This window comes from Lutra lutra, chromosome 3, assembly GCF_902655055.1.
Source record: "Lutra lutra chromosome 3, mLutLut1.2, whole genome shotgun sequence".
Classification (NCBI taxonomy): Eukaryota; Metazoa; Chordata; class Mammalia; order Carnivora; family Mustelidae; genus Lutra; species Lutra lutra.
The window spans coordinates 101,689,151-101,706,103 of NC_062280.1; the positions used below are offsets into that span (position 1 = coordinate 101,689,151).

The 16,953-nt window shown below is 35.4% G+C and overlaps 1 protein-coding gene across 7 annotated transcripts in view; it reads left to right on the forward strand.

The window, feature by feature from the left end:
• DPP10 (dipeptidyl peptidase like 10) overlaps nucleotides 1-16,953 on the forward strand; it is a 1,393,698-nt gene that overhangs the window by 1,329,343 nt on the left and 47,402 nt on the right. For all 7 annotated transcript variants that reach the window (XM_047722550.1, XM_047722553.1, XM_047722549.1 and 4 more), the window contains 4 exons: nucleotides 4,659-4,750; nucleotides 5,132-5,179; nucleotides 8,177-8,298; nucleotides 8,807-8,854. In XM_047722550.1, the coding sequence (XP_047578506.1) occupies nucleotides 4,659-4,750; nucleotides 5,132-5,179; nucleotides 8,177-8,298; nucleotides 8,807-8,854 (310 nt within the window). The remainder of the gene's footprint in view (nucleotides 1-4,658; nucleotides 4,751-5,131; nucleotides 5,180-8,176; nucleotides 8,299-8,806; nucleotides 8,855-16,953) is intronic.

The window sequence follows — 16,953 nt, forward strand, 5'->3', positions numbered from 1 at the left end:
AAATGAAAAATGCAGTAGTAGAATTTAGTGAACTAGAGAAAAGGTAAAATAATGAGGCTTAGCAAAACAAATATTTGGCTCTTTGCAAAAAAAAAAAATTAAACCTACAATGTCTATTAAGTTTAATTTAAAAAGTGGGAGAACTGCCAAAGTATAAGTAATGAAAAAGAAAGCAAAACTGTAGATTTTAAAACATATATGCCTCAGTCCACAACCCAGTAGAGTGGCATTCCTGTTAAGGTTGGGAACAAGAAAGCAAGCACACTGTCTCCGCAATACTGCTTTGGGAGGCGTTCACATAAGTCAGATGAGAATGAACCATAAGCCATAGGTTTGAGAAGTATTCAGTGAGATAGCAGGACAGATACTCAGGATATGGAAATGAATAGTGTTCCTATTTGCAAATAATAACCATTAGAAAAGATTTGGAATAAAAAGCCATTCGCATTAACATCAAACAGTAATGAATATGAAAATGAAATATATATGAAGTGTGCAAAATGTACAGAACCTCTATGAGGACAACATTAAGACATTTCTGAAAGGCATAAAGAAGACTTGAACAAATAGGAAAATATCCCTGTTCTGGGTTCAAATGACTGAAGACCATAAAGAGTATTATGTATCAACAACAAATATTAATTATAAATTTTATTTTATCCCACTAAGAAATTCTAGCAAGTTTTTATATGCTTGAATGAGATATGCTTATTTTTATCAAGTAATATCTAGGAAAATCCTGAAAAAATAGAAGGGGTGAATTCTAAGTAATATAGATGTTAAAAAATCTGTAATTAAGAATGTGTGGTTTTGGGACATGAATTAACAGAGACTAAAGCACAGATAATACAGAAATAGCCTTAGACACATATGGTAACTTAACATATGATAAAAATGACATTTCAAAGTACTGGAAAAAGTGAATTTTTTCATAAAATAGTTTTGGAAAAATTGAGTATCATTAGGAAAGATAAAAGTAGTTATATACTACCATCATAATTCTAAAATCAGAGATCTAACTTTGAGAAATAAAACCTTACATGTACTAGGCGAAAACACCAATAAAATTATTAATAACCTTAGACTGAAAAAAGCCCTTAAACTATGCACCAGTATACAGAGACAATGTAAGAATATAATGGTAAATTTGATTACATAAAGATTAGAAAAAAATTTTGGGAAAAACAGTACCATAACCAATGTCAACACAGAATGACAAATCGGGAGAACATACCTGCAGCTTACATCTCACATAAAGGATATAAAAAGCTCCTAAAAAATAAAGACCAAAACCAAAGAAATCTAATAGATAATACAGACAAACATTAGCAGAGATGATGACTGAATCTTATTTGTAATGATGCAAATGACAGATTATATATGTTGTCTTATACATATATACATATATATGTCTATCTCATGCTCAACTTTTTTCCAAAGAGAAAGGCAAAATAGGTACCTTATACCTTGCTGGTGGATGTACATAATGATACCTTCCTTACGGAGGAGTATATCATGACAATATTTCTCTACATGTTAAATACAAGCATATATACAGAGTTAATTACTGTGGCATTACTTGAGATGTGTTTCTTAGGAAGCTAGTTAAGGTACACAGAGGACTATGTAAGAATAAAAAGGATGGAAGAAGGGGCACCTGGGTGGCTCAGTCAGTTAAATACCTGCCTTCAGCTCAGGTCATGCTTCTCCCTCTGCCTGCTGCTCCCCCTGCTTGTGCTCTCTCTCTGTCAAATGAATAAATAAAACCTTAAAAAAAAAAGTTGTAAGATCTAGAACAATGGAGCACCTCCTATACTCTGATTTATATGTATATGTGTAACTGTTTATAGTTATAGTTATATAATATTAATGTTTTAAGTATAAAAAGATTCCCCCCAAAAGGATGAGAACCTAATAAAAAAATTTCTATATGTGATGAGTGAGAATGGCATGAGACCAAGATTTCTTGCACTGTGTATGTATAGATAGATCTATATCTATCTATATCGATATATCGATATCGATATAGATCTACCTATATATATGTATATAGTGTGTTTGAACCATCTACATTTTTTTTTACCTTTTAAAAAGATTTTATTTATTTATTACAGAGGAAGAGAGCCAGAGAAAGAGCAAGAGTGGAGGGGAGGGGCAGAGGCAGAAGCAGACTCCTTGCTGAGCAGGGAGCGCGGCTTGGCCTCCATCCCAGGATCCTGGGATCATTACCTTAGCCTAAGGCAGATGCCTAACTAACTAACCCATCCAGGTGCCCCCCATCTACATATTTTTAAAAGAAAATGAAATACAAAAAGTGAGGACAACAAAGCCTATGTTGAAATACTAAGAGAAGTAAATACACCTTGATATAAATCAAACTGATATGAATTTGAATTGAAGATAATACTAAGAACACACACACGCAGAGAGAGAGAAACAGGGAAATCTGTCTAGCTATCCATAAGTCTCTTCTAAAAAGGCCCAGCACTAATAACACTAGAGTAGTATGAGCACACATAACCCTGTATCTCTAAATACCATAATCCAGTAGAAAAAACTCCTTGGAGAAATTATTGCTTACAGTTGGAGGTAGAGGAAGTAAAATATCTACGAACATGTAATTGTGCGTAAACATGGAAGTGCTCAAAGACCAATGTAAGCATTTCCAAAGAATAGAGAGGTTAACTTGAAGGAGTCCCTGCTAACCTCATTTTGACAATTTCAGCATCATAAAGAGTAACAACAGTAATGGAATGTCTCATTGCATTAAACATGCTTAAGTGTATAGTTATATGGAGAATAGGAAGAAAGAGAATGGGAGTAAACACATACAAGGAGAAAGAGTAGAAGTTGTTTTTACAGAAGTATGACACCTAATAAATATAAAAGTGATGTTAGAATTAGAAAATCACTTTGAGAGGTAATTTATTCAGAGAAAGGTCATGAATGGATGCCAAACCTACTGAGTGAAGTTAATGGAGACAAATGTATTCACATAATGTTCAAGTATCATCCCGCTTTTAATTATAAAGCAGAATGTATTTTGACAATGACTATATCCCACAGTTACCATGTAAATGGCATTGTCAGGAGAGGGGAGATATGTAATGGTATGTTTCCTAATATGAAGCAAAAGAGGGATCTGATATCACCTCTGTAGTATTTTTGCTAAAAATACTTAGCCTAAATTAAAGCATAAGAAAACAATCAGACAAATCCAAAATGCTGAATATTCTATAAGACCACTGGACCAGGAGTCTAAAAAATGGCCAATGTTGTAGAAATCAAAAAAGACAAAATGTTTTTCTTTGAGACTATAGAGATGACAATCCAATATGATACGTAAACCTTGACTGAGACATCTGTTTTATCTAAATATATAAATTATGTATTTAGATATATTTAAACATGAAATACATTATATATGTATATAGAAAGTTATTTGGGTTACTTGGGGCTCTTCTGGAATTTAGGGTATAGACTATATATTTAGATGAGTTAATGTTAATATTTATAGGTGTGATATGTGACTTGCTTACAAGTGAAGATAGTCTTAATTTTGAGACCTATAGTATTTAAGGCAAAAGTACCCTGATATTTGCAGCTTACTTTTAAATGATTCAGCAAACAACAAAAGAGCAAATATCCACAGGTTGACTTTTGGTGAGTCTAGGTGATGATCTTATGGATATTCGTGTACTTTTCATTCAGCCTTTCTGTAGGTTTGAGTATTTTCTCAATAAAAAGAAAATGAATATGATTTCAAGCTCATTAATTTGACAAAAAAAAAAATAGTCCCAGGAAATTAATGTTGGTAAGGAAGTGATAAATACGTGGAGCAATGAAAACACGTATTGACTGTAATGCAGTAGACTGTAAATAGAGACAAAGTTGGAAAATATTTTGTCACGACCTGGTCAGGTAGAAGACATGTGTACTAATGGCCAATCCCCCTTCCTGGTGTTGTCTCAAGGAAACCCTGCGGTGTGCATGAAGAGACTTCAATAAAATTGTTGATAGGCAACTTGTTTTTAAGAGCAAATATTTGTAAATGCTCAACTGTCAGTAAAACATAAATTTTGCTATATTCATATAAAATACAATATACAGTGAAATCAAACTATGGCTACAAACATCAATATGAATTAATCTCAGCAATAAGTTATTGTGGGAAAACAGTAAATCTTAAAGTGATTAACATGCTCTAGAAATTGAAAGTATTATATGCTTTCATATAATAGGATATGTAATATACTATATGCAATATACTATTATATATTTAGAATAAAGTTTGTTCTGCAGTGTTTTATTTAAAGCTGTCCAAACTGCACAGTTGCCAGTCATTTGAGATGAGAGTTACCAAAGTCCTGTATCTGTACCAAATGCAAGATGACATCTGTGTCAAAATGATGTAGAGGAAGGCCTCACCTACAGGGGTTTTCTGAATGGTTTTCCTACAGTATAGCAGAAAAGGCACTATCCTACCCTGGTCAGTGTTTGCAGGAATGTGTGTGCATCCTTGAGACTGAAAACAAGAAATTGAATGTTAGCTGAGAATTATAGAATTAAAAGTGACACAGGCAGTCAGTACTTTTGTGTTGACCAGAGAGATGCTGTTTAAATAAAAAAGAAAATCAATATTTTCTATTTCTTTGCAGAGTAAAAGTGAGCAAATTACCGTGCGGCATCTGACATCAGGAAACTGGGAAGTGATAAAGATCTTGGCATACGATGAAACTACTAAAAAAATGTGAGTGTTTTTGGTTCTCTGGTCAGGTTGGAAGTCAGGGTTTGTCAAATGCAATCTTTTCTGCCAGATTTATGTTTTGCTTACTGTGGTCCTAGTCCAGACAACCTGGCTATGTAAAGAGCAACTTTTTCTTTAAAGATTCTCCCTATCCATCACCCAGAGACACACTTGCACAGGTACGTGCACAGACCCACAGACAGAGATCACGGAAAAGTGTGGTATGATATTTTGAGAAAAAAAAAGCTGTTTCCCAAATGGACCCAAGTTCTGTGGTTGAATAATAGAACAGCTCTTGCCTGTTGACAGTTTGATCCAGTGAAAACTTAGCCTGGCAAAAACTGATCTGTGCCTGATGTTTGTGTTGTTTTCTTTCCTGGGCAGTTACTTTCTGAGCACAGAGTCTTCTCCCAGAGGGAGGCAGTTGTACAGGTAAGCAAGGTGCAAGGACTGCCCTGAACAGGTTGATTTCTCAATGGCCATCTACACAGCTTTATGATAGGATGGAAAAATCTGAAGCTTCATTTTTGACATGACAAAACCTCACACTCTTGGTCCAGTCCCTCAGCTCTGAACCTTTGTGAGCCTGAAGGGTTGGACCTGAAGACCATCTAGCTGTTCCTTCTTTTTTTTCCTCACCTGCTTGCAGTCTCAAAATATCATTTTTGTGTTACTGTTTTGTTTTAAGGCTTGCTTCTCTCAACTACACACATCATAGGCATTTATATATTTTCCTCAGTGGACTTTTCTACTGCTAAGGCTCATTTTGAATTTTCAGTGCATTGATATTTTACACTGGTAATTTACCCCCAAACAAAATAAAACCACTTTGAACACTTAGAAGAGTAGATCAAGGGAAAGTGTTTCTCCCCCCCCTCCCCCATAGTGTATAAAACCTAGTAAGATTGTCACTGAAGCCAGGAATGCTCATTGCTTAAAGAAAGCAGTAGATGGGAAATGTTTTCATCTGCCCAATTTTCCCAGATGGAAAGTTGTATTCATAAAGGTACTTAAGGTCATACCTATTTAGTATTAAAATGTTCCTCACTTGGAAAGCTTTCACCGGGACCTCACAAGAATGACTTTTATTTTTGTCTGGCAAGCAACTTATTAATTCTAGACTTTACATACACTTTCTGATTTCCATTTCACAGATCCATTTTTAAAGTGTCAAAACTGCCAAGGCATATTCTCAGTAGAAATTCATCATGTTTGAAGAAGTGTCACCACTGATTCTTACCCACTAGCCTAGACTTTCCTCTGAAAGTAAAAATGCATTTTTAAAACACCCTAAACTCCCTTTAATTCACCATATACACTGATTTATGCATAAATTGCTTTCATCTGAAACAAACATTTCATTTTTATCGCCTCTCCCAGTATGTGATTTCTGTGTTCATTTTTGGGGTGTATTTTGTTTGTTTTTTCTCTTAGAGTCCAGAACCCATATCCTCAAAGACTAGGAGAAAAGGAAAAATAGCTATTTATTTAAAGAGACTGATTCTAGTTTCGGTTTAGAGTTCTTGATTAAAGTACTGATTACTTTTTCTTTTTGGTGACTGGAAGCCTGTCTTGAAATATATACTCTGGTTAGTACTGGTAGTCCTGAGCCATTTTTTAAGGTCCTGAAACTACTTCATCAAAGTTTTATTTCTCTTATTTTATGAAACTCTTAAAGTGACAGAAGCTTAGACTTGGCCAGTTTCAACCAATGAAACTATCTCAATCTCCCTTCCCTTTATTAGCCTAAAATGTGATTTGAATCAAAATGACTTCTTAGATTTGTGTGCTTGTCTTCACTTTCTAGTGACTCAGGCAGAATGGTCAGTCTAGCTATGAACTGTACTAGTAGAGTAGGCTGTTAAAAAATATAGTACCAATAAATTTCCCCTTAAATAGCTCAACAAATGCCAGTTGGCTTGACTGTTAGATAATGTTAATGTTTAACCCAGAAAACTCAATCATTGTCTCGTCCAGGTCATAAAAATAATCACTGGTTGACTAAATTTATGGGATGAGATCCCTTCTGCAGAATCACAACTGCAGCCAAAGACAGTTTAGAATTTTGTCCCCAAATGGGCATTTATTTCAGTAATTTCATAATCTAAATAATGAGCAACGACCAACAAATCTCTGGGGAACTTGAATCTGAAAAATTATATGAAGGAATGTAAGTAGCTGTGGACAACTGGCATGCATTCTTATCCTCTCTGTGGAGATGGTTACAAAAAACTGAATAGAATTAATGACACTGACCTATATACTTAAAAATGATTAAAATGACAAATGCTATGGTGCATGTGTGTGAGGGTATATACACACACATAGCAATTTTAAGGAGAAAATAATCAGGTATGACTACCTTGTAAGTTATCATAAAGGTGAAACTGGTTAATGTGTTTAACTGCCTTGACCGATGAAGGAAGATTTGGGGTTATAATGAACTCAGAAGGTTTCAAATGTGAAATTGTAAGTTTATGAACTATACTTCACATTGATCCTCAACCGCTTCTGGTGCTTCTGTTGCCTGTGTCAGTACACCTGTTCCCAGCCCCGTGTATGCATCTTACTGCACATCAAAATGACTAGGGTTCATTTACAAATGTATAGCCAAAATCCTGTTTCATTTCCAAATGAAATTGAGAATATTTTCTCTTAAGCTTAAGATACAGCTTAAGACACAGCTTCACCAGCATTTTCATCTGTTGGCATAATTTACAATTCATCTTTATTTATAAAATAAATGATTCTATATAGGAAATTTAACCCTACGTAAATATCTCAAACACTCTAACCTTAAGAATCTATGTAAAATAAATGATTGCTTTTCTCTTTACCTACTTCCCTGATGTCTCAAGATATGTATGATCATTAATCCTGTATTATCATACAAAAATTCCTTTACCAAAAATTTCAGTGCAGATATTTAAGGCAAGTATTTTCAGTGCATCTATTTTGTGGGAAAAATTTGACACTGATACCAAATTCTACTGTGAGGTTGATTCTTTGTGTAGCTTGTGAAAACATGTATTGGCTCTTTCAACTAATATTTATTGATGGTGAGTTTATGCTAGTTTCTGGGGGCAATTCCTTTTACAAGTTTTTAAAGGAATATCTATAGAGAAAAGGCAGGTAAGAATAAATTACATTGAGTCCTGTGGAAATCAGTTTATTTGTAAACATGCATACATACATACACTTTATAAACATCTAGGCATACATGATTTTATTATAGAGAAGAAAAATGTGTATGTCTTAACATTAGTAATGGAAATGGACTTTGCATTTATACAGTAAGTCATCATTTACAGGGAACTGCAATGTAAGTAATGCTGGAGCTCCTCAGTTTATGTTAATATTTAAATACTGATGCCACACATTCAAGTACCTGGAATAGTACCGTTTCTAATTTTCTTTTTCTTTCCCCAGTGCATCTACTGAAGGACTGTTGAATCGTCAATGCATTTCATGTAATTTTATGAAAGAACAATGTACATATTTTGATGCCAGTTTCAGTCCTATGAATCAACATTTCTTACTGCTCTGTAAAGGTAACACATGATTTCTGATGAAATTTATTTGATCAGTATCTATTACTATCATGAGTAACTTTTCTTTAGCTATATGATTTGATATTCTAAATTTATGTATTCATTAAATTATAAATTATGAATTTACAAGCTATGAGTTGTATCTTCATTTAGAAAAAAAATTGGGAAAAAAAAAAAAAAAGAAAATTGGGAGTCAACATTTATTCCTGATCAAGAAAGGCTGTTTGAGAGCAGATGTTTTAAAAAAGTGAATAAACATATTTACATCAGCAAAGTCCTGCTAAACTAATTTATCTAGTCTTTAGAAAACACTTTTTAAAATAATGGCTTCATTGTTAAGAGATTTAGGATCTATAGAAATTTAATTGCCTGGTTATCTGGTTTCTGTTTCATTGTGTTTTAACTATGAAATGCTTCGATTTGGAAAAAAATAACTCTTTCATGTAGCCTTTCCAATAATGATTACTTAGATGTATTTAAAATATTTATACATATTTTTAAAATCCAGGCCCAGGTGTCCCAGTGGTCAGTCTACACAGAATGGAAAACCCAGCAAGTAAGTACACAAACATGACAATGTGGGATAGTCATGGGGGTCATTGGTCTTAGGTATTACTTATTCTCAATGTCATACTCTTACAAAACCTTTTTCAAAGTAGTTTCCAGCATGGAACAGGATGTGTAGATGCCATCAGTTTGACTGTTTGAGCAAGTGATTTGAGCTGTGTTACAGCCACAATTTGATCACACATGCCTGGAACAGGGTGTCTACTGTTACCTAATTTGAAGGACAACTGGTTGATGAGGCTCATTTAGGTACACTTCAGCCCATGGGCCTCTTACCGCTCTGGCTCATTTTCTCCCTTGGCCTCATAAAGATTATTCCTTTAATGCTTTTTGTGTACTTTTGGGAAAAATATGAAAAGTATGTTATTTTATGTTTTCTATCCTGTTTGTTCCAGATATCCAGGGCTTCCTAGTTTTATGTATTCATTTATTCTTTTATGTATTTAACTGTTCATCATCTATTAAGTTTGGGTGGACACTGCTAGTAAAATATGGTCAGTCTGTTTATGAAATTATAGTAGAGTACGTAAGTAAAAACAGGGTTGAGGTAATCGTAAAAATGAATAGCCAGATTGCTTCTTGCCTTCTTTTCTTTGTTTCTTTGGCTTTTTTCAATTTTATTCAATCAGTACTCTTTTTTTTTTTTTTTAAAGATTTATTTATTTATTTATTTGACAGACAGATATCACAAGCAGGCAGAGAGGCAGGCAGAGAGAGAGGAAGGGAAGCAGGCTCCCTGCTGAGCAGAGAGCCCGATGCGGGACTCGATCCCAGGACCCTGAGATCATGACCTGAGCCGAAGGCAGCGGCTTAACCCACTGAGCCACCTAGGCGCCCCTCAATCAGTACTCTTATGCTCTAATGATTTACATTAGGCTACCATGATCTAATAAATTAGGCTTGTATTTATGAACTCAGCACACCCCCTGACATAGTTAATTTTATTATCCTCTTTTAAAGAAGAGGAAACTGAGTCACAGGGAAGTTAAATAACTTGCTTAATTAATACTAATAGGTAGCAGAGCCAGGAATCATGAGAAGTAGTCTGACTCCAAAATAGGATTTGTAATTGATGAAGGTAGGTTGGAGGAGGGGTTCCTGCAGGATCAGCCAAGAGGGTCCTTGGCTTCACAAAGGATAGAAATCAAATGTGAGTTGGAGAAAGTGAAAACAGAGTTTAAGAATAGCAGACAAAGTGTCTAGGAGACTTAGAAAGGAGAATGAGTCTCATCAGTGCTTGGGATTAGAGATTTATTTTAGAAAAGGATCTAGGGTGTGTGTTCCTTTAGGAATCCAGGGTAGGTCCAATTAAAGGTGATAACAGGTGAGTAATAGATGTTATTTCATGAATCATCGAAGGTAGAAGGTATTGATGCCAGTGTCAGCAGAAGTTTGTTGGAAGCAAACTTCCTGGAACACGTTTGGGATCCAGCTCTTCTTAGAGGTCATTACATGCTTGGGGCCTAGGACAAAACTCAGAGAATGATTCACTTTCCTGCTTTCCCCCTGAAGTGAGAACATAGTTTCTTTGGCTTGTTCAGGGGCAAAATATAGAAATGGGGCCTAGCACAAAAACAGAGACCTAGCCTTTCTAAAATAGATTCCCTCCAGCTTCCCTCTCTCATTATCACTACCATATGAGGGCATCTTATTCTATTGTTTTTTGTCTTTCACATCCTGTATTTAAGTAGTTTTACTTAGATGTATAGACTTACTAAGATGCAGGCATAAGACTGTAATGTTGAAGGACAATGTTATTTTTAGAGAACAGAGTAAGATCATTGATACTCTTCAAATATCAATATATGGAGACTTCCTCCTGTTCTAGAAAAAAAAAGTGCTAAATTTGTAATGGGGTTTTGTGTGGTTGGAAATAGGTGAGTACATTGTTTAGTTTCTACTAACAGTATAAAACTTAAAAGAGGTTGTGGTGAGCAAATGAAATGTATTTAGTATTAACAGCAATAGTAACAATAAAAGTATATTGGATAAAACAGAAGGTTGGATTTTATAGATTAAAAAATCAGTATATTAAAAAAATAGTATACAAAATGAGTTCATTATATACCTTTTGTGAGATCTGAAACAAGTTAATATCTCATAGGATCAATTTCCTTGTAGGCAAATTAGCAAATGAATTTTTTATGAAGATGAGATATATTTGCAACATAGGATGCACTAAATAAATGGGAACTATTTGTGTTATATTGCATATTATGCCAAAATAATTTTTTAAAAAATTCCAATCTGATTTTAATTAACTTTTTTCTACTGTTGTTTCCTAGTAATTTCTGCTGCAAATAATGAAACATTTTCTAATTTTCCCACTTATAAGCATCATCTCAGCATCCAGAAAAACAGAAGTGAGCAGTGGTCAGGTGCTTAATTTTCTTTTTTGAAAGACATTCAGGTTCAAGTAAATCTTCTGGTTAATGAATTATGGATTAATCTTTGTTAATGAATTAATTAGAACACATTTGGGGGGCACATGAAGTAGAATAGGGTATACAAAGGAAATTTAAAAATGAAAATATTTAACCTGGACGCCTTTAAACCCAATAGTTATTGAAGAAATGCAGAGTAAAACATTGGAATTTGAGAAACAAGGCAGAGGATCACAGGGGATGAGAGGAAAAAATGAAACAAGATGAAACCAAAGAGGGAGATAAACCATAAGAGACTCTTAATTTCGGGAAACAAACTGAGTCTTGCTAGAGTGGAGGGGGGTGGGAGGGTTGGGGTGGCTGGGTGATGGACATTTGGGAGGGTGTGTGCTAGGGTGAGCGGTGTGAATTGTGTAAGACTGATGAATCACAGACCTGTACCGCTGAAACAAATAATACATTATATGTTAATAACAAGTAAGTAAAATCTAAAAAAAAAAAAAAGTTTAAGCTATAGTTACAAGTGATTAAGGAGTCCAAATGTTTATGCCACTCTAACAAAACTGAAAATGCATTTAAAACTTTCAAAAAGTAATACAGTTAAAATTCTTGCATTTGGCTAGCAGCCCTCCAGGTGATTTTTGTTCTTCTTGAGTATTTGCCTTATGTTCTACAATGAACAAGTATTACTTTTTTTTCCATATATTACTTTTTTAATGAAAAAGAAACCCTTCATTAAAATGCTCAGTGAGTTGAGACTAGGTATAAATAGGAAAATTTTACTTTTAGTATTTCAAGTCCTCTGTCTCATATCATTACCATTTTCTTTCTCCTTAATTTTGCATATATGCTTTGTTTCCTTTTTCTCCATCCCATCTCTTGTTCTCATTCCCCTTTACTTTTTTTCTCTCTTCTAGTTTCTTACCTCTCCCTTTCTTCTCAGTTTTGTTTTCATTTTCTTCTCTTTTCTGTTCCACGTTTAAAACCGTGCCTTAACATTTCTTCCTCTTCACACTGTTTCACCAAAAAAAAAAAAAAAAATGTGTTTACATGTTTTGCAAATTTATCATGGAGAAAAAGCTCTCTGCTCTTAACATTTTCAAAATGGCTTTAAATATTTCCTTTGCTTAAAAAGAACTTATTTCCATGTGACCATGGATTGCTTTTTTTCCCCAAGAATAAATGAGTAGTCTTTGATTTAGAAGTAAAAATTTCTCAGCTGCCCCTCTATTCATGTAATTAGTTTACATGTAATTAGGTTTATTTTTTGCCACTGACATTTGATAATTAAGAGAAACCATGAGAAATTATTAGTATATTATACTCAGATTGGTGCCTCTGGCTGTATCCATTTGTTCAACTGTCAAATTATTCATTTATTTAAAAAAAAAAAACAGCCAACAAGATGATCTGTAATTAGAGGTATAAAGGTAAAAATTTACTAAGATTTATTCTTCAAAAAACTGTCTTCATTGTAGTTAGCAAATATCAGGCGATAGCGGCTTCCTGCATTTTTATGATAGTTCTTAGGTTATAAATGCTGAGTCTTTAATGAAAGTATACAGAGTTTAGGTGTTCACATTTTAAATTTTATAACCAAATGTTTAGGATCAGTTCCTTGAAAATAAAGGATTTGGATAATCTGAAACTTCTTACATTTTAGGGATAGAATAAACCTCTGACAACATCTAATTTCCCAAATTTGTATTGTAGGGGATGACACTTACTTACAAAAGATGTGGTTTGGTGTGCCTGAAATCACATGTAGAATTTAGAGTACATGACAGGAGAATGTTAGATGGTTCTAATAGAATATGGTAATTTCTCTAATAGAAATGGACATAATTCCAAGAGAGCACGTCAGTAGAAAGGCAAAAGAATGTGAATGTACTAAAAAGAAGACAGGAAAATATTTAAACTTGCAAGATAAAGGTTGTCCTATGTGGCTAGAACAAAGCATTTAAGGAAAAAAAAAAAAAAGGGATATAGGTGATAGGGGCAAGCTAAGGAGTTTGGATTTAACAGTGGATTATCGGTGATAAGCCACTGATAATTAAAAAAATAAATTTGTGGGGCGCCTAGGTGGCTCAGTGGGTTAAGCCTCTGCCTTCGGCTCAGGTCATGATCTCAGGGTCCTGGGATCGAGTCCCACATCGGGCTCTCTGCTTGGCAGGGAGCCTGCTTCCTCCTCTCTCTCTCTGCCTGCCTCTCTGCCTGCTTGTGATTTCTCTCTGTCAAATAAAAGACTATTCTTGCAATAAATAAATAAACAAACAAATAAATTTGTGATCTGGTCATGGAATAACTGAAAGTAGAAATGGCCTGTTGCCAGAAAGTAAGGGGGAGGGGGAGAAAAACTGGATAAAATATGTAAAAAAATAATTTTCAAGCATTGGGACAGTCAAGATGGGACTCTCATTCCTGGAAGAAGGGAGACAATTGAGATTAATGTTTTAATTGCTCTGGCTTTCTGGCTGGAATCATTTTAGGAATTTCAGTGCAATGAGGAACAATCCAAGAAGAATGTAATGGTATCTCAGAGTCAGAGTCTCAGAGTCAGAATGAGAATGGCCATTGGAGTTCAGAAGGTTTGAAGTTTTTGGAATGTTGAGAACATGGACAAATACACTGGAGAGGAGAAATAGAGAAATAGAGAAAATAGAGAAATAGAGAAAATGCCCAGAAATCTTAATAGGGCTTCAGGGAATCATCCTGAGTCTACTGTAAAAAACCCCTAGCTAAGCATGTAAATGACAAAGGACAGAGCTTAAAGAGCGCTGGCATGTGCTAAAAGTTCCAACCAGGCAGAATACTGGAATGTGTAGGAGATAGCCCACCAGAGTCATGCCTTTGTAGTAGAGCTACACTAGCCACACAGCAGAAATCACCCAAACCTACACAAAGTAAGATATTTTTAAAAGTCTTAAAATGATTTAGCTGCCCTGCAGAGAGCCTATACACTTACTGGAACAAAATCCAACAATTTCCAAAATAACAGAACAAAATCCACAAAACACTGTAAGTCACAATGGGTCAAAATCCAGTAAAACATTACTGGGTGTGTGAGGAAGGAAGGAAGGAAGTGAGGAAAATGTGATTCATAACTGGGAAAAAAAGCTGCTACGAATAAAGAGAGACTCAGAAATGAGAGAGATGGAACCTTCTGACAAATACAAATAAACCAGCTATTATAAATATGATTTTGAAATGAATGAATACGGTGTAAATATAAATGGAATATTTTTAAAAGGAACTAAATGAACTTAAAATACTGGAAATAAAAATTTCACTGGAAAAGACTAAAAGCAAATTAGACACTATAGAAAAAAGATCAGTGAACTTGAAACTTTATCAATAGAAACTTTCAGAAATAGAAAAAGAATAAAAGAAATGAACAGAGCCTAAGTTAATGCAAGTATATATATGTGTGTATACACATACATACACACCCACAATGTTTTTACTTAGAGTCAGAAGGGGAGGCACATAAGAAATATTTGATGAAATCCAATATTTGGTCAAATACAAATAAGATGAAACATATAAAATTGCTCAACAAACCTCAAGCAAAATGTATCCCAATAGAAAAGGTAATTTAAAAACAAAGCAAATTAAACCTTAAGTCACCAAAAATAAAAGGACATCTATATATCCAAACATTATATAAATGGTAATTAAGACAAGAATTACTGCAAAAGTCTTATCAGAAAAAAAAAATAAATAAAAAGGAAAGAAAGGGAAAGACAAATAGAGCAAAATCTTTAAAATGATGATGGCAGAATTCCAGAGAAGATGGCAGAATAAGACAACCCTAAGCACAGTGCATCTCAGGGGTACAGCTAGTAACATTCACGTCAGTATAAATAACCCAGAAAATGACAGGAAGACCAGGAGAACAAACTCCACAACTAAAGGGATCCATGGGACTGTCTGTGGGTAGGAAGGAGGGATGTTGCTGGAATGGAGAGGGGAGAGAAACATTCTCATACATGGCAATTTGTCTTCCCTGTGTAGACTCTCCAAACATTTGGCTTTGAAAGCCAGAGGGGCTGAATTTCCATTACAACCAATGGGACAAAAAACCTGAAACTATAAAAATCAGTGGGCTCAGCTCTGGGAGGGCTGAGCAAGAGGAAACTGAGTCCCCACCCTTAAAGAGACAGCACAACAAATAGCCTGCAGAGATATAGCATAGAAGCAGCAGTTTGAAAAATGTTTGGGGCATCAGAAGGGAGCTTTCTTTACTCATCTCATGAGTGTGATTGAAGGGCAGGGATCCTTAAGACTTCTTCAGAAACAAAGGAGCTGGTCGGCACCATTACCTACTCCCACCTCCCAGCGCAAACACAGGGTCATCTGCAGGAATCAGAGAAGCGCAGAACTTGCCCCTTGCTAATACTGCATGTTCTGCACCTCCCTCACCCCCTGCACTTCAGATCTGCCCTCTCCAGCAAGGCAGGCCTTAATCCTAGTAAGTGCAGGTCCCCTCCTCCCCCCAGTTTGTGGACCTTGCCCTCAGCAGAGCCAACCCCTCCAAAATACTCTTAGCCAGAGACCCTCCAAAGAGGTGCTGCAAGCCTAGCAATGCACAAGCAACCCCAACAGGGGCCAGAATCACTCCAAAGTGACACAGGAACGGGGGAACATAACCACACACACCATTCCAGCTGTGGCCCCAGCAGTGGGCAAGAGACAGAGAGCTGGTTTGACTGCAGTCCCCGCCCACAAAAGCTTCTCAGGGGACAAAACAGGTAAGCATCCCGAAGTTTGGTGCTACTATTATCTCTGGCAAATGGTTGGTCAGACACAACTCAAGCCCAGGGCAGCTGGAGAATGGCCCAATAACACAAAAGAGCCCAAACACTGCCCTCAACAGGCAAAGAGAGCCATTGCAGATGACAAGACTGAAGGAAAAAGCAACTCAACCACAACGGCTGGGCATGCACAACACACACAGAAATCACCCCTCAAGTGTCAGGGGAAGTGGGGACACTGCAGTATAGAACCTCCTTCATAAGGCAGGAGACACAGCTGACTTTCCTAGCATATAAAAACATACACAAAGATTTAGACAAAATGAGAAGTTAGAAAAGGAAGTAGGTCTTTGAAAAGAACAAAATCACAACAAATGACCTAACTGAAATAGACACAAGTAATACACCCAATAGAGAATTTAAAGCAAATCATAAAGATATTTACTGGACCTGAGAAAAGAGTAGAAGACATCATTAAGAAACTTAAAGAGAAAACACATGGAAAAAAAATACAATCAGGAGCTCAATAAATGGAATTAAAAATACAATAGTTGGAATAAACAGTAAACTATAGAAAGAAAAACGGATCACTGACCCAGAGGACAGAGAAATTGAAAGCATTCAAACTAAGCAGGTGAGAAAAAAAAGGTACACAAAACAAGAACAAACTTAACACCAAATGTAACAGCATTCACATTATAGGTATCCCAGTAGTAGAGAGAAAGTAAATGGTACAGAAAATTTATCTGAAGGAACAGATAAAAACTTCCCAAATTTAAGGAAGGAAACAGACATCCAGAATCAAGAGGCACAGACAGCCCCCTTTGAACTAAATCCAAGAAGGCCCACAGCAAGACACAAACTAACTGAAATGGCAAAAAGTAGCAATAAAGAGAATATTAAAAGCAACAAGAGAAAAGAAAACAGTTCTACACCAGAGAAACCCCTTA